The following is a 22181-nucleotide window of genomic DNA, read 5'->3' on the forward strand; positions in this document are numbered from 1 at the left end:
GGAATTATAGCCATTATCTTGTAATAACATTTAATGGAGTATAAACTGAAAAATACTGAATCACTACATTGTACATCCAAAACTAATATAGTAAATCAACTATATTTCAATTTAAAAAGCAAAAAAAAAAAAAACAAACCCTCCAAATTTACATTGCCTTTTGTAAACCAAGAAGTCCTGTTCTCTTTATCCCAGTCATGTCATTCATCGTTTTTAAAATTCTTTTTTCAAAAGATATTAATTTGTTTATTTACTTGGCTGTGTTGGAGCTTAGCTGCGGGCACGTGGGAACTTCGCAGCATCATGCAGGCTCTTTCATGGTGCACAGACTCTCTACTTGTGACACGCAGGCTCCAGACCACACGGTCTCATAGTCATGGTATACTGCCTTGGCTGCTCTGAAACATATGGGATCTTAGTTTCCCGACTAGGGATCAAACCCATGTCCCCTGCATTGCTAGGCAGATTCTTTAACTGCTGGATCACCAAGGAAGTCCCTACCATTTTTTAATGTTAGAAATTTGCTTGTAGAAAAGTAAAATGATACGTTTTTGCCTAAATGCTTTTTAACACACGTGTGTGTGTTAGTCGCTCAGTCGTGTCCAACTCTTTGAGACCCCATGGATTGTAGCCAGCCAGGTTTCTCTGTCCATGGGATTTTCCAGGCAAGAATACTGGAGTGGGCTGCGAGTTCCTTCTCCAGCTTTTCAACATACACGTATATTTATACTGTAAAGCATTTTTAGCTATTTTAGTGTTGACTGCTATAGTTTGAATCACGTTCAGTTTCAAAATGGTCGTTACAAAAAGAGTTCTGGATAATTAACAGAACATGCATAATTTAGCTACTCTCACCCACCAATATGACCAGGCTCCGTAACCTCAGGCTACTAATGTGATCAGACACGTTTAGGTGATCTGTGGGTTTTGCTCTTTTCTTGGAGGCATCTTCCCACGCCCTCTAGGTCCCTGTCAAAATCTCCACATGGTGGTCCCGTAGCAACTTCCCTTCCCCATCAGCCTGGGCATCTTTCCTAATGTCTGGGTCTTAATTTACACCTGATAAGGATGATAGATCCCCTGGAGTAGGAAATGGCTACCCACTCCAGTACTCTTGCCTAGTTAATCCCATGGACAGAGGAGCCTGGCGGGCTACAGTCCATGCGGTTGCAGAGAGTCAGACGTGACTGAACAACTGCACACGCATGCGCATATGAGGACCAGATGCTGCAGTATCTTTCTGAGGAAAGGCACATGCGGAGGCAATTCTGGGGGAACCTGGATGTCTAATGATGGCTTCCAACTGGATGCCCTGCCAAATTACCAAATTTGCAATCATTTCACCTCCATTTTGAAAGTACCACCCCATTGCCTGCTAGCTTCTGCTGTTCTTAACTCTAAAACCATTCTGAGTCACGATTCCAGTTTTTTTAAACTAAATTTTGTTCTCCTTTTCGCTGGAAGGACTGATGCTGAAGCTGAAACTCCCAATACTTTGGCCACTTGATGCAAAGAACTGACTCACTGGGAAAGACCCTGATGCTGGGGAAGACTGAAGGCGGGAGGAGAAGGGGACGACAGAGGATGAGATGGCTGGATGGCATCACCGACTCAATGGACATGAGTTTGAGCAAGCTCCAGGAGTTGGTGATGGACAGGGAAGCTTGGCGTGCTGCAGTCCATGGGGTGGTAAAGAGTCGGACATGACTGAGCGACTGAACTGAACTGAAACTTTGTTGCACCTCCTTTCTGGAAGGTTTACCCTGTCTTCGTCCCTGTTGTTTCTGAAATTTCATGATGCTGCGTCTTAGTGTAGGTCTTCTTTCTTTTCCCTCCTTTCCCCCTTCTGTTTTGTTTCTTTTTGTATTGGGCATTAGTCTGGAAAGTAGGGCTCTTTCCTCATGGGCGAGGACCTTTTTCTCCTCTGATTCTCTTCCGATCTCCCTGGTTCTTCCTCTCTGGGCGAGTGTTTAGAGGTTGAACCTCCTGGACAGATGCTCTCATTTTCTTTTTTATAAAATAATTTTTAATGTCTGCCTTTTGTCTACTTTCGGGGAGATGTGCTCAACTTTATCTTCCAGTGCAGGTATCAAACCTGGGTCTCCTGCACTGTAGGCAGATTCTTTACTATCTGACCACCAAGGAAGCCCATATCAATATCCATGCATATCTATCTGCATATTTTTATTTTCCTAGGACTCTTGATCATGGAATACAACCCCTCCCTTTTTTTTTTTATAGCATCCTGATCTTGCTTCATGGCCGTAGTGCCTTTTCCTCCCTTTAATTGCTTTGTCCAAGTTCCTTTTATTCTGTTTGCCTTTTGTCTTTGTCTTTCCCAGCTGAGAGTTTCCTCCAAGTCTGGTTTTCCTTGGATTCATATCTAATAGGGATCCTCTCAAGAGCTAGGTTGGCGGCTTGGGGGGAGCTCACCAGTCTGTGTATAGGCTTTTACTTAATTTCTGTTTTCAGAGCCTGTACTCCTGGGCAGGCATTCAGAAAGCAGACTTATCTTCTCGTGAGGGTGACAATTGGAGATGTCTGTATGGTAACTTTCAAACAAATTCACACCCTTGCCTTCAGAGGTCCCTGAGTCTTTTGGCCAGAATCCCCAGGCCCCCTGTTTCAGCTGAAGGCAAGTTTTTCAAGAAGGGTGATAATTAAAACTAGGAGGATTCATCAGAAGAAGGCTTTAAATACCACCACGAAGGCTTTATGGAAGTGAAAGAAAGCCAATAAAGGAAAGCGGAGTGGGTCACAAAAGACGAGCAGCTTGGCTGTAAATGTCATTCAAGAGCTTCAGGGAGTTGCAAGCTTACTTATCGAGGCCTTTGCCAGAGCCTCTTTGGTGCCTGGGTGGCCTGGTCTTCGTATACTGTTCAGTTTATGACTCTAGAAAAGTGGCACAAATTTCCGCAAACCAGACATAGAGACACAGACATAGAGAACTAAGCATGGACACCACGAGGGGAAAGGGGGCTGATGGAATGAACTGGGAGACTGGAGTGGACATATATACACTATTGATACTGTATATAAAATAGACGACTAATGAGAACCTCCTGTATGGCACAGGGAACTCGGCTCAATGTTCTGTGGTGGCCTGAATGGGAAGGAAACCTAAACAAGAGGGGATATATGTATGCCTATAACTGATCCACTACACTGTTCAGCAAAAACTAACACAGCATTGTAAGGCAACTATACTCCAGTAAAAATTATATATGTAAAAGAAGCATGCCAGTTGAAAATTAAGTTTTGATTAGCATTGCTCTCCTTCAGTGGTCCTAAATACTGTTCAAAGTTTTTTTTAATAGATGGTGATGGACAGGGAGGCCTGGCGTGCTGCGATTCATGGGGTCGCAAAGAGTTGGACATGACTGAGTGACTGGACTGAACTGAACTGAAACAATAATTTACACAATTAAAAAAAAAAAAAGCTTCATTATCCTCAGCAGCTCAGAACCTTTTTGCCCAGTTCTTCCTTCCCTAAACTTGATCCGTCAAAGCTCGTGCCTTCTGGGTGCTGGGAAAGGCTCTTTGCAGACACGGTAACACGGGCTTGGGAGAGGGCAGAGGAAAGGACGGCTCCACCATGACCGCCACTGAGAACATGAGGGCACACACAGCATCTTAGGTTTTCAAGCAGAAGGATGATCCACAGGTGAGCCAAGAGGAACCCACTCCCGGATCTGCAGCGTGAAGGGGGTGCCCGCTGTGCCTCATCGCTTCTCCCCCAAACTCTCCCTGCCCTTGGTCTGATAGACAGAGAACTGAGAAAAATCAGTGGTGGTGGTGGTGGGCGGGGGAGCTCAGAGACACGGGCTGTGTTACTGCTGTTGATCCACTCTTGAAAAGGGAATTGTTCCCACATTTAACCTCAGGAGAGCCACCCAAATTGTAGGCATTACTCAGGAAACAGGTGAACAGGCCATGATGTTTTATTTCTCTCCTTATGTGCTGTGTCCTGGGGCTTTCTTTGGAAAAGAACAGCTGTAGTTTTATGCTCGTCAAGGGCTCAAAGCTGGAGGCCCCATCTCGGTGCACCCTTGACTTGCCACGGGAAGGAATCAGCCCCATGAGGATAAGACAACCCGCTGATTCTTCCCGGGAGGCGTTCGCCATCTGGAAGCCCTCAGTGCCCATGGCTGTGCCCTCACATGCTCCACGGAGAACTGCTGGGGTGCAGAGTGGAGAAGACACCCAGACAGCCTCTGCCGGACACTACGTCCCCCGAGAGGCGGGCTAGCCTGAGCCAGGAGGGTAAGTTCCGGAGCGGACCCTGGAGCCTAAGCCTGGCTCTCGCACGTGAACACGGTTTCAACTCCAGCACTGGCTGCACTGTTTGCCCGGCCCAGGGCACAACCGGAATCAAGCATTTCAAGGTGACACCGCAGAGCGCTGCACCGGGAGTGGGCCCTTCTGAGCAAGGGCCCCGTATCCTGGGGGCTCAGACGGCAGAGAATCGGCCTGCAGTGCAGGAGACCTGGGTTCGATCCCTGGGTGGGGAGACCCCCTGGAGAAGGGCATGGCAACACACTCCAGTATTCTTGCCTGGAGAATCCCATGGACAGAGGAGCCAGGCAGGCTTCTGTTTATGGGGTCACAAAGAGCTGGACACAACTGAGCGACTCTTTCCTGTGTCACTGCGTGGGTCCCACAACCATGTAGCCATCAGTGCCTCAGTGTCCCCATCTGTAAAATGGGACTCATAACTGTACCTACCTACCTCAGAGGGCTGCAAGGAATATGCATGTTAACTACATGTAAGGCATTGACACCAGCATTTAACAAGAACTTGAGGAATGACTACCACATCCCCATACAACCTACACTTCACGTCATCAGACCGTCTCAACATATTACCCACATTTGATTAAAACACAGCCCGCTGGTTCTCTGTGATATGGTCCAACAGACAAATCCAACTTTATAAATCTGGTTAACAGCAACCTGCCAATGATTACCTGCTTTTTAAATCCTGGGATTTTTTATCTTCAGTGAATAAACTATAATGACTGAAAACTTAGGCTAAACCTATAATCTTGGTAATACTCTCTTGTGCTTCATTTTTGTGGTTAAGTTTAAAAAATGATAAGTACATCATTGTTTAGCATGACCACAGAGAAATATAAATGATGTGTTGTCTGATGAATCAAGAAAGACTGGAACTAACTAGCAGTTTTAAACAGAGGACAGGGCCTTCTCTGGTGGTCTGGTGGCTAAGACTGTGTGGTCCCAGTGCAGGGGGCCCCAGGTTCAACCCCTGGTCAGGGAACTAGATCCCACATGCAGCAGCTGAAGACCCCACATGCTGCGGTTAAAAGAGCACGCATGCCCCAACCAAGGCCTGGTACAGCCAAATATATCAATATTAAAAAAAAAAACTAAAAAAATTAAAACAGAGGACAACACAAAATATGCTATTAATACATGTCAATGAGAAAAAGTTTATTTCTTATGCAAGTATCCTTAGGCCAACAATATATTTAGCTGAGCAGAAATCTTTGAAAGACCAGACCCATTTATAAGGATCTGAGTAAAGGCATGCCAGTGTCTTGGAGAGCGTCAATGAGGAACATGTGATGTTTTTTTTTTAATTTATTTTTATTTAAAAATATTTTTGGCCATACCACTCAGCTTGTGGGATTTTAGTTTCCCAATCAAGGATCAAACCTGGGCAGTGAGACTGCGGAGTCCACTGGATCGCCAGAGAATTCCCTGAGAAAGATGCTTTTAACTAACCTACAGCTAGCATCACTAAACATCTAGAACATTGCTCTGATCATTCCATCAATATCTTTTCTGGTGTAGACGAAAAAAGGAGCTGGTTTATATTATTTCGACTGCTGCCCTTCTATATTAAAGGACCAAGCTGGAAATAAGACACAGAATCTCCTTATGCGTGCTACTGATCTAAGTCAATCAGAATTTAATTCAGTAAGACTGGAGGGGAAGAGAACGAGAAGGGATGGATGGTTAAAGAATTCCTGGTTCCACAATGAACTGCATGAAGGCTCTGCTTGACTTTTGGCTCAAGTAGTGAAGGGACTTGGTGACCCAGCAAGCAACCTGGGTCCAAGCCAACCTGTTACGGTGCTGTTTTTTTTTTTTTTTTTTTTTAAATATTTACTTATTTGGCTGTCTTGGATCTTAGTTATGGCACAAGAGATCTCTGTTGCATCATGCAGGGTCTTTTGTTGTGATACAAGGACTCTCTCGTTGTGGCGCCCAGGCTCGGGTGTTGTGGCGGATGGAACCCGGGTCTGTTGCATCAGAAGGGGGATTCTTTAGCCACTGGACCACCAGGGAAATCCCTCCAGTGCTGTTTGAATGGAAATAAAATCTGACCTGATTCTATGAGCTCGACCAAACATATTTATAAATAGCACAAGTTGGTCTTCTCACGCTGGTCTTGGTGGTTTATTTAAAGCAGGCTCTTTCCCTTTAATTTTGTTCCGAACAGACCTTCTTTCATGATTTGTGTTTGTTTTGTTCAGGCAGTATAGTCCCTGCTCTACTGCTCTTGCTGCCTCCTCCCTCTGTTTCTCAGAAAAATAAATTTGAACTGGTTTTGCTTTGTTCAGGGGAGGCTGTGGTGTGTACACCCTTCCATTTAAGTCAGGCCGACAAGCTAAATGCTGACTACACGCTAAGTCCTGCGGCTGCTGCCTCTAAAAGCCTTTATGTTTGCTCTCACCACCTTATAAAAAGGCAGGGGACGAGGATTTGTGCTGACGGTAAGGCTTTCCTCTCGCATCACTCGGATACCTTAACACAGGGGTCCCTGCACGGTCACTGACCGTGTTTGCAGATCTAAGGCACACAGCTGAATGCACTCGATGGTTTAGGCCAAGTGGGAAACAGACATTTTCTTTAATCGCCCATTTGTGAGATGAACGAGTGGACAGGCAGAGTGAGAACACAGTCCCATCTGTGGAACCATGTCCTGACTGCCTAAGAGTACAGGGTCTTTTAAAAATACTTTTTCTTTTGGATTGGGGTATAGCCGATTAACAATGTTGTAACAGTTTCAGGTGCACAGCAAAGGGGCTCAGCTATACAAACGCACGCACGTATCCATTCTCCCCCAAGCTCCTTTTCCATTCAGGCCGCCACTTAACATTGAACAGAGTTCCCTGTGCTGCACAGCAGGTCCTTGTTGGTTATCCATTTTAAATATAGCAGTGTGTACCTGTCCATCTCAAACTCTATACCCATCCCTTCCCCCCATCCTTCCCCCAGCACAAGATCTTGAACCACTAAGACCAGGTCTCTGGTTTGAAGACCATTTCCTAGATTATCTCAGCTCGGTGTGCTGCATACCACCTCATGGAGGGGCCTCCTAGGAAAAGTAGATATTTTCCACCAGCTATGTTCTACCACGTTAAACATAACCAGTGAGAAATTATCTCTGCAATTCATTCTTACATCCTGAAAAGATAAACCATATTGATATTGTGATCCAATTCTAGGGCCATGAAGTGTGGGTAACAAACACATGAACTGGTATTTGGGGATCCCCAAAACCAGTCTTCATTGCTAGACATAAACGTGGAAGGCCAGACTCAGGAACATGGAATGAGGACAGATCTTAAGGTAGAAACGTGTTCCTTTCATCCCCCTGATCTCCTGACCCTCAAACTAGCCGCTGAGTCTCAGGCAGGCAAACAGCTCGAAACTCTTCTGACCTCCAGACACTGAAGTATTGTACATACATACTCAGTGTTTGGGGCTTCCCAGGCGGCACAGTAGTAAAGAATCTGCCTGCCAACATAGGAGATGCAAGAGACCTGGGTTTGATCCCTGGGTCGGGAAGATTCCCTGGAGAAGGAAATGGCAACCCACTCCAGTATTCTCGCCTGGGAAATCCCAGGGACAGAGGAGCCTGGCGGGCTACAGTCCATGGGGTCACCAAAGAGTCAGACACGACTGAGTGAGCACGCATGCACTCAGTGTCTTAAAAAAGTCTAATCGCTAGTAACTTACTGACATGGCACTATTTTGTATACAAATATCAATACAGTCTCTGTCTGAGGGCTTTGGTGTGTTATACACATGCTCCAGGCTGTCTGTGACATTTGCTGCTTACTGTACCAGACCCAGCAGTGTGCTTCATAATTCAAATAATATAAAGTGTGCTAATGTTGTGTACCAGTAGTCATGCACGGATGTGAGAGGTGCACCATAAAGAAGGCTGAGTGCTGAAGAATTGATGCTTTCAAACTGGTTCTGGAGAAGACGCTTGAGAGTCCCTTGGGTACCAAGGAAATCAAACCAGTCCATCTCAAAGGAAATCAACCCTGAATATTGATTAGAAGGACTGATGCTGAAGCTGAAGCTCTAATACTTTGGGCACCTGATGCGAAGAGCCGACCCACTGGAAAAGACCCTGATGCTGGGAAAGATTGAAGGCAGGAGGACAAAGGGACGACAGAGGGTGAGATGGCTGGGTGGCATCACCGACTCAATGGACATGAATCTGAGCAAACTCTGGGAGATAGTGAAGGACAGGGAAGCCTGGCGTGCTGCAGTCCATGGGGTTGCAAAGAGTCAGACGTGACTTAGCAACTGGAGAACAACAACAAATGTTGTGTAACCACCAAGTTTTACAAGCAGGAGACTTTTAAAAATGTCATTATCCTAACAACCAAACTATGTCAACCGAAGACAGGGGCCTGACCATAATTTTAATTAATATTAATATAATATAATATAATATGAAGTGAAAAGCTAAGTTGCTACACAGTCTATTTTTATATCTAGGAGTAAAGAAATAACACATGCCAAGCAAAGACTGCTGCGCCACCATTTAACTGTCTCAAAGTGGTAGGACTACGGGAAGCTTTTGTTCTCTTCTTCATGCTTCTCTTTATATCATTAGAGGAATGATTTTATACAAAATTATCCTAATTGTGGTAAAATACACATAAAATTTACCTTAACCATTTCTAAGTTCACAGTTTGTACTGTCAAGTACATTTATCTTGTTATACAACAATTTCCAGAACGCTTCTTCTTAGAGGAATGGTATTTTAAGAGAGTAATTCTCCAGATGCATCTAATTTTTAAAATTAAAAGCAAAGATAGTGCATGGAATGGCTTAATCAGGCCAAACTAAGATCACTGAATAGTCTTACCAATTTGCGAACGAAAACATCACAAGCAATGGGCTTTAAACTTGCTTTTGAGACACCCTGTGGAGAGGAAAGCATTGGACCAGATGTAGAAATCATATTTGAACCTTACCCTCTGCGGTTCCTCGGAGGGCTTTTTATTGAACTACTTGCTTCAATTTCCCATTTTCTGAATAAAATATCCTCTGATTTCATCATGCTCAAGATGAGCAGATATTATTCTTACTCCAGACTCAAAACAACACTGGTTTAGAGTTCCATGCGAAGCCTCATGGAAAACAGTGGAGGGACTTCCCTGACGGTCCAGTGGTTAAGACTCTGTGCTTCCGCTGCAGGGGGTCTGGGTTCAATTCCTAGTCAGGAAGCTAAGATCCCACACACCATGCACGTGGAGCGGCCAAAAAAAACCACACACCCCCTTGAAACAGGTTTACTCTAGGCCTGCTGCAGAATTTAGGTGTCATTCATTAACTGGGCAGGCGCTCCGTTCTCAGAGAGATGCCAAGGAAGGCTTGTGCTAAACCTTTCCACCATTCCAGCAGCCAATTTCTACTGAGTCATTAAAGGCACACTATTAATACTGGTGTTATGGTTTGTGTTACTGTTGTACCAAAGGTACTTTTACCAGCTAAAGTTAATGCTTTTCTAAATATTGTGAGTTAGGGATAGTCTTGGTTCTGAGCTAAAGGAATTCCCATCTAAATGCAAATCAAGACAAGCCCGTTGAGAATGCATGATTAGGTACAGTAATTTTTCCACCATTGAATGCTCAGTCCTTACAATGCATTGTTGTACAACTGTGCTGGTGAAGAGTCCCTGTGTTTTCTTCCTGGCACCAGCAGTTACACAGGTAAAGGTGTTCAGAGTCTTGAGTCCTTTGACTTAATAAATGGCGAATAAAGTGAACAAAGAGGATCATTTTTCTAACCTCTCCTTCTCCACCGCAGACTCTATATCCAGGCCCCTGACAACTCTATTTGATGTTCCAAAAGAATCAAAGAGAGAGTGACCCAGATGGAACTTGTCCTTCATCCCCACATCTATTTCCCCTTCCTAATTTGATGACATAGCCATCCATCCTTTCATGCCAAAACTTGGAGAGTCACCCTAGACCCCTCTTTCCACATGCCATGTATCTCTTAGATTCTTTTATAATTAATCCCTTCCTTCCGATTTCCACTCCTGCGGCCTTAATTCAGTGCTTTGCCATCTCTCACTGAACTCTTGCAGGACTTTCTTGACGGGTCAGCTTCGTTTGTCTTTCTCCCATGAAATCCAACCTCTAGCTCATCACTGGAGTCGTTCTATTAAAATGCAAATCTGACCAACACACTCCTCTGAAAACCACTGCCAGGGTGGCCAATGAGAAGTTTATGGTGCTCGGGACTTCCCTGGCCGTCCAGCGGTTGAGACTCTGCCTCCAAGGCAGGAGATGCGGGTTCGATGCCTGGTCAGAGAACTAAGATCCCACGTGCCGCCAAAAAATAAAATCATAAAAAAGAAAAGTTGATGATACTCACCTGTGCTGCTTGCATCAACTTTGATCACTTCTTAACTCAAGGAGGTTAAGGGGAAGAATAAGGGCCCTTCCATCTTTAGCTCACATTATTCCAAATATCCCCAGTTCAGTCCAAAAGCAGATCACATCATGTTATAGTGATCTGAGGGGCAGGAAAATGTGAACCCTTCAGTCCTAGCTCTACAGGACTGCTTACTGGTTTGCCATCTTTTCGACCACTCTAATTTCCGGGCCTCTTAAGGGTGGAACTGGTGATTAATCCACCCACGCTCCCCAGAGGGACATACCGCACGCATCTGGTGGGGGCAAAGCTCCACGGCCTGTCTCTTGCCTTTATGGAGACCAGCCTCATTCTGCCACTCTGCATGGGATGTCTTAGCAAAAACTGTGTGGCAGCAAAGGGAACCTCTGGCACAGATTAGTCAGAAGCTGGCTTTTATTTTTCCTGAAAAAAGGCCAGGAAGTAAATATTTTGCAGGCCACCCAGTCTCCACTGCAATTACTCACCTCTGCTGTTGATGACAACAGCTAGAGAATATGCGTAAATGAATAACTGTGGTCACATACTAATAAAACGTTCATGACAAAAACAGGTCTGGCCCGTGGGCCAGAGGGTGCCAACTCCTGAGTTAGGGATGTGGGCTAAGATGCGGAGTCAGTGTGTGGTGGACAAGGCTGCAAATTCTGAGACTTCTTAGTGATAAGACAGTAAGAATGTGGGTTTTGGAACCCAGTTGCCTTGATTCAGTTCAGTTCAAGTCAAGGCTAGCTCAGGAGCCTTTGGGTCACTTTACCCAGATTATCTCGGTTAATCTTCATTACAATCCTGTAAGGTAAGACCTATGTTCCTCTAGAACAGAAGCATGGGGAGAGAAGCCTTGAAGATTCAGCAACTTGTAGCTCCTTTCACCAGCATACGTCCATGCTCAAGACACACCTGTCGTTTAAAAGAAATGCCCTTCTAGATGGCCCCTCCAGTCACAGTCCTTATTCACGACCCCTCTTCACGCTAAACTTCCTGACAAAGAGGCCCACATTCTCTGTCCATCCTCTGTCGTCTCACCCACTCAGCCCCTCTCTGCAAGCTGGCTTCTGCCCCCCTCTGCAAGCTGGCTTCTGCCCCCCTCTGCAAGCTGGCTTCTGCCCCCCTTTGCAAGCTGGCTTCTGCCCCTGGCTTCGCAAAATCGGTGACAGGAGATCCTTTCTTCAGCAGAGATATGTCCAGTCTGTTATTCTGGTGACGCTCCTCGTACCAGCCCGTGTGAGGGGAAAAGAGGACCGTGATGGACTCTGCCCTGGGTACAGGTATAGATCCCCGTGATAAACTCCAGTGAACATCCCAACATTTTAACCATTGCCTCTGCCAGGTTGAAGGCAGGGTTGCTCCCCCGGGGTGCAACCTAAGGTGGCCGCTGTCTTGATGGCAGATTAAACCATGAGAAGGGTTGGCTCCATCAGCCAACACAGTCTAATAATCCACCACTGGAAATTTACATTTTTTACCCCACACTTGTGTCTCTGGGACTACAACACTGCCGCGTGCATGGTTGTGGGACCTGTGAGTCTTTCGAAGCCGATCTACCATCTGTTAGGTTGTGACCCAAGAATGAAGACGTGGAAGGTGCCCCTCGGTGCTTTTGCTCAGGGTCCTGATTCTGCAGGACTTACTTCTTGCTGGGAGAGTCTCAAGAGCAGGAATTATCTCAGCCATCTCTGAGTGCTCAGTGCCAGGCACATGGTAAGGTCTTAGGATGTAACTGGTGAAGGAATGAGTTCCTTCTTGGGTCCCTGGGGAGGTGACACAGGCAGGGCATTTATCAAGCTGTGAAAAAAAAAGTGCTGAGGGACTTCCCTGGTGGTCCAGTGGTTAAGAATTCGCCTTGCAATGCAGGAGACATGGGTTCGATCCCTGACTGGAGAACTGGGATCCCACAGGCCATGGAGCCACTAAGCCAGAGCAGTACGACTCCTGAGCCCACTTGCCGCAACTAGAGAGTCCGTGAACCACAAGGAAAGACCCCGCATCACGCAGTGAAGTTTCCATGTCCGTGCACCACAAGGAAAGACTCCGCATCACGCAGTGAAGTTTCCATGTGCTGCAACTAAGACCCAAGGCAGATAAATAAATAAATAAATATTTTTAAAAAATGTTGAGGTAAAAAGGTCCACCGTCTTCTCCTTGGAGCTCAGCTACCCTAGCTGTTCAGTCGCTCAGTCGTGTCTGACTCTTTACGACCCCATGGACTGCAGCACGCTAGGCTTCTTTGTCCTTCAGTATCTCCTGCAGTTTGCTCAAACTTACGTCCGTTGAGTCGGTGATGCCATCCAACTATCCTGTCCTCTGTCATCCCCTTCTCCTTGCAGCTACCCTGGGGGGACAGAGTGAATGAGGATCCCGCAGACTCAGGCCGCAGCTCAGGAAATGCACCAAGCTCTCAGCCAAGTACGTCTCTCTTATTCTGGCTCTGCCTTCTTTCCGCTCATCCAGTCACGATGCCAACAGGGCAGGAACCCAGGAGCAACGCCAGTTATGATGCCTTTTCCTGACAGCTGGGAGAAGAGATGTCCTCTGCCTGCCTCTTCAACACACAGGCAGCACTTGTCCGAGCTCCAGCTCTCATGATAACCAGCCCCATCGGGAAGCAGGTCTCTCTGCAGCTCCTACTCCTTGACCCAATGTGAAGTTTTTCAAACTATTTTTAAATTATCTAATCTGTTGTTGAGTAACAGATGATGAAACTGTTAGTTTACCATTCCTGGGCAGACAGTCTTAACGTCAAGACCTTATTAGGTTATAACTTGTATTTTACAAGCCAGACAGAAATGTAAAACAAAGTAGTAACATAGAAAATCTTTACTCCTTGATGCCAAGGGATCTGAGACTGTTTCATATGTTTAAAGGGCTGTCTATTTTTAAAAAGGGGCTAATTATTCCAAATAGCAATCTTGAAAACTGGTTAGCAGTTTCTTTCCAAATAGTCACACTAGAAAAACAAGGAACCTTGGTGAGTAATTTGTGGGGAGATGACCAGTTCTTAAAAAGAACCCAAAGTTCCTGAGTTTATTATCTTTTCTGAATCTACTGAGTTGTTTCCTTCCCACAAACATGATCAAATAAGTATTAGTTATCTTTTGATATGTAACAAATCACCCCAAAACTCAGTGGCTTAAAACAACAATAATATTTTCATATGTTATGGACTGAATTGTTTCCCCCTGCTCCCCTGTTCATATGTTGAACCCCTAACCCTCAACGAGCTTTTATTCGGAGATAGGACTTTTAAAGAAGTAATTAGGGTCAAATGATGTTGTAAGGGTGGGCCCCTGATCCAATAGGACTGGGGTTTCTGTAAGAAGGAAGAGACACCAGGGATTGTGTGTATGCAGGAGAGGCCAGGTGAGGACCCAGCAAGACAGCAGTCATCTGTATCCAAGGAGTGAGCCGTCAGGAGAAACCAAACCTGCCCTGAACTTGGTCTTCCAGACTCCAGAACCGGAGAAATAAATGTCTGTAGTTTAAGTCACCCAGTCGGTGATATTTTGCTGCAGCAGCCCTAGCAGACTGATACGTGATGTCTGACGGTTTCTGTGGGTCACCAGCTCAAGAGCAGCTCAGTGGGTGGTCCTGGTGCAGGTATGGGCTGGGGCTGTGGTCTCATCTGAAGGCCTGGCCGGGGCTGGACTATCCCCTTCCATGGTGGCTCACGCCTGCTGCTGGTGATGGTTACTGGTGATGGTTATCAGCTGGAGCCTTTAGTCCCTTTCCCTCTGGGCCTAAGGAAACCTCTTTCATTCAGTCCCAACCAGTCATCCTGAACCCTTTCCTTCAGTTTAGTTACATACTAACTATATCATAAGGAGAGATATGACAGCACCAACTTTCATCTGTCAGAATTCTGGTATCATAAACTGGAAAAATGGGGACCTCCTTGGTGGTGCAATGGATAGGAATTCACCTGCCAGGGCAGGGGACGTGGGCTCGTCCGCACGCCATGCACAGCTGAGCCTGTGGGCCACAGTCAGTGAGCCTGTGTTCTGCAACAGGGGAGACCATTGTGGTGAGAAGCCTGCACCACAAGGAAGAGTAGCCCCTGCTTGCTGCAGGAAGGTGGCCCGTGCCCAGCAATGAAAACCCAGCACAACCATAAATAAATAAATTATGTAAGGAATGTAAAAATAACTGGAAAAATAGAGAATAAGTCCACGTACTAGAGGCTGTGACGCACAGTTGAGGGTTAGGGGTGCTGAGCCTTCACGTGGAGGGAAACCCAGTGTAACTTACTGTCAGCTCTCACTATACACGGTTCCTCCGTATCTGTGGTCATGCATCAACCACAGGATTGGATTCAACCAACCTCGGGTCAGGCAGTACTTCAGGATTTACTATCAGCAACAATCTGCAGCCAAGTGGACCCATGCAGTTCAAACCTGTGTTACTCGAGGGTCAACTCTACCACCGGAGAAGGCAATGGCACCCCACTCCAGTACTCTTGCCTGGAGAATCCCACGGATGGAGGAGCCTAGTAGGCTGTAGTCCATGAGGTCACTGAGGGTTGGACACGACTGAGTGACTTCACTTTCACTTTTCACTTTAATGCATTGGAGAAGGAAATGGCAACCCACTCCAGTGTTCTTGCCTGGAGAATCCCAGGGATGGGGGAACCTGGTAGGCTGCCGTCTATGGGGTCGCACAGAGTTGGACACAACTGAAGCAACTTAGCAGCAGCAACAGCAACTCTACCACTCTGGCCCCCTTGCAACAATGAAGGATTTTCCCCTGGATGCTGGGAACCTGCCAACAGGTGACCCTCAACTCTCAGCAAGGACAGCCCTTGGCTGGAGAGGGCTGCCTTGCCTGGGGTCGAGCCTCTTCCAGGACAGCTGCCATCTAACGACCGGTGATGAGGGTGTAAAGGCCTGGCTCCTTCATTCAACTTGGGGTCACTGGGAGGTGCTCCCCAAGGTCTGGGGAGGACTGTGTTGAGACGGCACCGCACCGTAGCTTCTTTCTCTGCCCATCCCTCCTCTCTCCTCCTTCCCACAGGTGTCGATCCTAAGAGGACAGCCCGATAAACATCCTGCACAGGAATCTCTACCGTAGAGTCTCTGTTTCTCCAGGAACACAAACTGCAGCAGTCTGCTTAACAGGAAGTTACTCTCAGCGAGGTATAGCATCTAAATTAGACTCCTTAAAATAGATACATGAGCCTCTAAACTCAAGCATGTCATGTGTTCACTTGCAGACCCAGCTGCTGGAATCAAGGGATAAGAAAGAAGGTAGATTTCAGAACTGGCTCGCACCCTGTGTCCAAGCCCCCTGCCGTGCGATGGTCACTTCTGACGTGTTCTGTCGGCCAAAGGAATCCACAGGCCCAGACCCAAGGGGAGAGCACATAGGTTCTACCCCAGGATGGGAGGGGCTACAGAGCCCCGATTCTGAGTCCAGCCTCAAGAAGCCTTGGATGGACCTCCCTGTTGTGGAGAGCCCCATCACGTCACGAGAGCACGCCCAGTGTACCCGACTGCAGGAGGAGACCGCATGGAACAGACACAAGCTGTTCTGGCCGAGGCCACTCTGGTCCGGCCAGTCCCCAAGTGACCTGCTAAGTGACCACAGATGGGTGAGTAAGCACAGTCGGGGCCAGAAGAATGCCCGGCCCAAATTGCTGACCCACAGGATGGTGAGCTAAATCAATGGCTGTTGTCTTAAGTGTGGGGGAGGTTTGTTATGCAGTGGTGGGAAGACTGACGCAGGACCCAACCTTGCTGGCTACGGGAATCGAGCAGGCGGGAGAGGAGGGATCAGAGGCTCCAGGCTGCGTCAGGTGTCCTTGGGTCCTTGTCACTGGTGGGCTGGGACTCCGGGCTGCGGCAGGGGGCTGCTGCTAATGGCCCAAACCTGCAACCTCCTTACAGGACTGCCCTGTAAGCGCTATCCCAGCTGGCAGGTGCATTTTCTTCACGCAGGGCATCCCAGAGCTGATGGCAACTATTCCATATAAAGATAATAAGAGCCCAGGGACTTCCCTGGTGGTCCAGTGGCTAAGATTCCACACTCCCAGTGAAAAGGGCCTGGGTTCAATCCCTGTTCAGGGAACTAGACCCCACATGCTGCAACTTAAGATCCCATGTTCCACAACTAAGACCTGGAGCAACCAAATAAAAATAAATATTAAAGATATAAAAGCCCAGCTTCCTCGCCCCAAGGCAGAGCACCTCCTGGGGCAGTTTGTACCGCAGAGCTCCCCTCTTGAGCGGCTGAGGCTCAGCCTCATCTGAAGCCACACCCTTGCTTTGCTCCTTGCTTTCCTGGCTCCTTAGATTTTTCTTCTGAGAGCTCTCCGTAATGAATAAACACGCTTGCACCTGAAGCCCCATCTCAGGCTCTGCTTCTAGGCACTCTGATTCAAGACACAAGTCAAGGGTGAAATTCCATAGAAGAAAACAGGGGGTGCGTGGAGTGACCGTAGAAAGGAAATTGGATAAGTAGTGATCACTTTAACACCTGCATATCAAATTTTCAACCCCCTAAAAGACGTTTCTTCCTTTGCTGGATGATTTAGTCGCTAAGTCGTGTTGGACTCTTTGCGACCTCACGGACTGTGGCCCACCAGGCTCCTCTGTCTATGGGATTTTCCAGGCAAGAATACTGAAGTAGGTTGCCATGCCCTCCTCCAGGGGATCTTCCAGACCCAGGAATCGAACCTGTGTTTCCTGCACTGGCAGGTGGGTTCTTTACCATTGAGCCACCAGGGATTCCCGATTCTTCCTTTGGTTCAAGACAAATACCCCCATCACGTGCACCCACCTCCTAAGAAAATTCACCTGTTTCCTTTACAAGCACAGATGGCATGCTTGCTTATCCCCTTCTTCTTTTTTTGCCATGCTTGGTGTGTGACATCTTAGTCCTCTGACAAGGAATCGAACCCATGCCTCCTGCATTGGAAAGTCTTAACCACTGGACCACCAGGGAAGTCCCTCCTTCTATCTTTAACTGCTGACTTTCTACTAACTCTTTCCCTGTTGGTGTTTAAATCTATTCCCCTTTATGGGAACAGACCATCACCTTCATTCTTCCAGCTGCAGCCCCATCTCCTCCCCTTCAAAGCCAGGATCCTGGAAAGAGTTTTCTACACTAAGGCCTTCATGTCTTCAGCTCTTAATTGTTCACCCACATCACATGGCTTCTGCTCCTGACCTTGCCATTGGAAGTACTCCTGCCAAGGTTACCGATGACCTCAGTCCTTACATCCCATGGCCAGGAACGTCACTGACCATGCCCTCCAAATGCGTGCTACACCACAAAACACAGTCCTTGTGCTTCTGTGATGCTGCGTTTGCCTGGTTTTCTGTGTTTTCCAGGTAATTCAGAATCCTTTCCTTTGTTTGTCCTTCAAGTACCCACGTTTTTCTGGCTCTCTTCTCACTTACGATACATCTCTCTGGATTATTTCATCTACTATCATGGTGAGGTTTACCATTTACATTCTGATGATTAAAAAAATCTTAATTTCCAGGGGAGTTCCCTGATTGCCTAATGCTTAGGGCTTTCACTGCTAAGGCCCAGGTTCAATCCCTGGTCGGGGAACTGAGACCTTGCAAGCTGTGTGGTACAGCCAACAAATAAATAAATGAAAACAAATAAGCAAAAATCTTAATTTCTAGCTCCAGAGTCACATATCCAGTGGCCCTTTGGACACCTCCATTTAATTATTCCCTGGGGACCTTGTTGTACTCCCACCACCAGCTAACACACACGTGTGTGCACTTATACACACGTACACCCCTGCACACAGCCTGCCTCCTCCTCTGTTCTTTATCCCAGAAAATGCAACCACCATCCATCCAGTTTCCCAAGGCAAAATCTTTGCACCCATCCTTGATTCTTCTCTTTTGTCCACTCAACTAATCAATCGCTGCATAACAAATCCATTTCAACCTGACCGCTTAAATAGCTCTTTACATTTTAATACCAGTCCCTTTCCCCTTCTTTCCACTGTCAGCTGCCACCAGGCCCAGATCATTTCACACGGCATCTCATCTGAACTCCTGCTGTACCCACATCTGGTCTCATTTCCACACCCAACCACGGGGATCATCCTAAGATGCAGAGTTGATTGTTGCTCTCTGCTGCTGAAAAGTTTCCACTTCCTTCCTCTGGGATTGGCTTTTCCGCTCCCTAAGATGGGACTAGGAATTTTCTCCCATGCACAGTTTCTATCAAATGCTCTTATAACTCTTTGGCTGTCTATACCCCCTCCCCAAGTTGGGCCTCCCAGGTGGCTCAGTGGTAAAGAATTCACCTGCAATGCAGGAGGCACGAGTTTGATCCCTGGGTTGAGAAGATCCCCTGGAGAAGGAACCGGCAACCCGCTCCAGTATTCCTGCCTGGGAAGTCCCATGGACAGAGGAGCCTGGAGGGTTACAGTCAATGAGGTCACAAAAAGTTGGACATGATGGAGAGACTAAACAACACCACCACCTCAGATAGATAAAAGCGCCTTCCTTTTGTTCAGTGAGTCACTGAATCATGTCTGACTCTTTGTGACCCCACGGACTACAGCCCACCAGGCTCCTCTGTCCATGGAATTCTCCAGGCCAGAATAGTGGAGTGGGTAGCTGTCCCTTTCTCCAGGGGATCTTTCCAACCCAGGGATTGAACCAAGGTCTCCTGCATTGCAGGCGGATTCTGTACCAGCTGAGCCACCATGGAAGCCCAGGAATACTGGAGTGGGTAGCCTATCCCTTCTCCAGGGCATCTTCCCAACTCAGGGATAGAACTCAGGTCTCCTGTATTGCAGGCAGATGCTTTACCAGCTGAGCTACCAGGGAAAACCTTTGTTCAGTGAGTTCTGAGCTATTTATCAAATCCCTCCCAAGCATAAAGTGCTGCTAATAGATGAAGTGGAGAAGGCAATGGCACCCCACTCCAGTCCTCTTGCCTGGAAAATCCCATGCAGGAGCCTGGTAGGCTGCAGTCCATGGGGTCGTGAACAGTCGGACACGACTGAGCGACTTCACTTTCACTTTTCGCTTTCATGCATTGGAGAAGGAAATGGCAACCCACTCTAGTGTTCTTGCCTGGAGAATCCCCGGGACGGGGAGCCTGGTGGGCTGCCGTCTATGGGGTCACACAGAGTCGGACATGACTGAAATGACTTAGCAATAGATGAAGAGAATACCATCTCTGCCTCATGAGAGCCACTCACACACTTGTCAACCCATCAACCTTCCCGAGCCCAGTGTCTGGCACCCAACAGTTGCTTAATAAATATTTGCTGAGTAAATAAACGATTACATGAGTAGTTCTACAAAGACGAATTCATTGCCCTCATCCCCTTTCTAATTTTAGAATAAAATTCATGGGAACAAAGTTTATAAAAGTAATCTTCATGGTCGATGTTTACAGTAAGCATCTTTTTATCCCAAAAGGCAGAGATAAATTACATCTAAATACTTTCAAGAAGATAGAAGCCTTGAAGCAACTCACATTCCTCTCTGAAGATTCTGCCGGTAACCAAATGCATGAAATCAGCCAAGTTCTTAAGGAATTTTGCACATGAGGACATTCAACATAATCCAATTATAAAGAAACACTTAGATGAACCCGAATCCATCACCAGCCCTCCTGCCAAAGGCTGCTGAAAGCAGAGACCAGGGCCAAACACAGCTGCAGGGGTTGCAACCAGTATGCTTGAAGGAGCCCCTGGAGGCCTTGGGTGATAAAACTGAAACATGATTAAGGCTCCTGTTTAATGCTCATAGCCAGTGGAACACTGTCTTCCAATCTGAAACATATCATTTCAAAACATAAGTGGGGAATCTTGGGTGATCCCCCTGAATTTCTGAAGCTCAAACTTTATAAACATTGTACTGTTGACTGGATCATTTTTTTTTTAATGTGGTAAAATATACATACGGGGCTTCCCTCGTAGCTCAGTCGGTAAAGAATCTGCCTGCAATGCAGGAGACCCTGGTTCGATTCCTGGGTCGAGAAGATCTGTTGGAGAAGGGATAGGCTACCCACTCCAGTATTCTTGGGCTTCCCTTGTGGCTCAGCTGGTAAAGAATCTGCCTGCAATGCGGGAGACCTGGGTTCCATCCCTGGGTTGGGAAGATCCCCTGGAGAAGGCAAAGGCTACCCACTCCAGGATTCTGGCCTGGAGAATTCCATGGACTGTATAGTCCATGGGGTCTAAAAGAGTCATTACTAGGCTCCTCTGTCCATGGGACTTCCCAGGCAAGAACACTGGGGTGGGTGGCCATTCCCTTCTCCAGGGGATCTACCCAACCCAGGCACTGAACCCGGGTCTCCTGCATTGCAGACAGATTCTTTGCCATCTGAGCCACCTCGGAAGCCCTGTTACTTCTTTGTACATTCATTCTATTAATTTCTGAGAGTTTGATATTGAAACTGCAACTAAACATCTTCATTTATCTACTTAACAAACAATTGTAATATATTGTGAAACTATATGTAACTTTGTTATGTATTTACCAAGTTTTCTGTAAATATGTTATCATATTTTCATAATTTAAAAAATAAAGAAGAAAGGTTAAAAAATAAAAAGAATATCACTGTCTACTCACAATCAGGGGTCGGGGAAGGGGTACTGAAAGCAGAAAGTCCTCTGAATGCTCTCATTCAAGGTGGGGAAGGCTCTGGGCTCGGTCTATGCCCAGAACTTCTGAAATCGTGGAAAAACCCCATGTCTGCGTCTGCACCATCACTTCAAATGACCTAAAGCCCAAACACCACGTCCGATTCAAACCAGCATCTCTTCTCCCATGGGGCTGTCCTGTCAGTCATCCGGGTCCGGGAGAAGAAGCTGATGCTTTGAACAGACCTCCTCCATCCCGGCCTCTCTGCCGGTCACTCCCTTCTCGGCTCCCTTCTCCGGTCCCCTGCCGGCTCCCTCTCAGGTCTCTGGGCCCGCCGGCCTCTCGGCAGGCTGGGCACATGGTGGAGGGCAGGAAGCTGGGGAGATGTCAGGCTTCCTATCCCTCTGCCTCCAACGGCAGCTCAGGCCAGTGGCTGCTCCTCCTCTGCGGCCCCAGCTCCTTCCTGCCAGGCAGACACACTGGTCCCACCTGCCACCTCATGGGGTCCCCTCTCATCCCTCCACCCCAAGGGGAGTAGCAGCTCCCTGCTTCTGATAACCTTCAGTTGCCTCATGATCCCTTTTTTTGGACACATTTGTTCTAGTATCTCTATGACCAAGTCTCTGCGCTAAATGTGCCGGACAGTGGAAACCTCAAGATCTCTCATCACCCAGGAACATGGATGACCTTCCTCCTGGGCCCTGAGTGCTAAGGGGCCTCCTGGTCTTCCTGTCTCCAATCTCCACCAGATCACCAGGAACTCCCAGACAGCGCCACCCTGCCCCACCACCAGAAGGCCCTATCTCTACCTCTCCTGCTGATCTGAGCCCTACAGTCACCCAAGTCTTCCTTCCTTACCCTCATCAGACACCAGTATTTTCCCCGTCCCAACCCCCTGCAGTGTGGACTATTTGTTTCCTCCC

General features: G+C 47.2%; 1 protein-coding gene across 8 annotated transcripts in view; it reads right to left on the bottom strand.

The window, feature by feature from the left end:
- The window catches only part of PRKAG2 (protein kinase AMP-activated non-catalytic subunit gamma 2), a 308173-nt gene that overhangs the window by 85953 nt on the left and 200039 nt on the right, over positions 1-22181 (bottom strand). For 2 of the 8 annotated variants that reach the window (XM_042249298.2, XM_042249297.2), the window contains exon 1: positions 10658-21519. The exons of the other annotated variants lie outside the window; for them this stretch is intronic. In XM_042249298.2, coding sequence (XP_042105232.1) covers positions 10658-10672 — 15 coding nt within the window. In that variant the 5' untranslated portion in view covers positions 10673-21519. Of the gene's footprint in view, positions 1-10657; positions 21520-22181 lie in introns of those variants that run through there. 8 annotated transcript variants of the gene reach the window in all.

This window comes from Ovis aries, chromosome 4 (genome assembly GCF_016772045.2).
Source record: "Ovis aries strain OAR_USU_Benz2616 breed Rambouillet chromosome 4, ARS-UI_Ramb_v3.0, whole genome shotgun sequence".
NCBI lineage: Eukaryota > Metazoa > Chordata > Mammalia > Artiodactyla > Bovidae > Ovis > Ovis aries.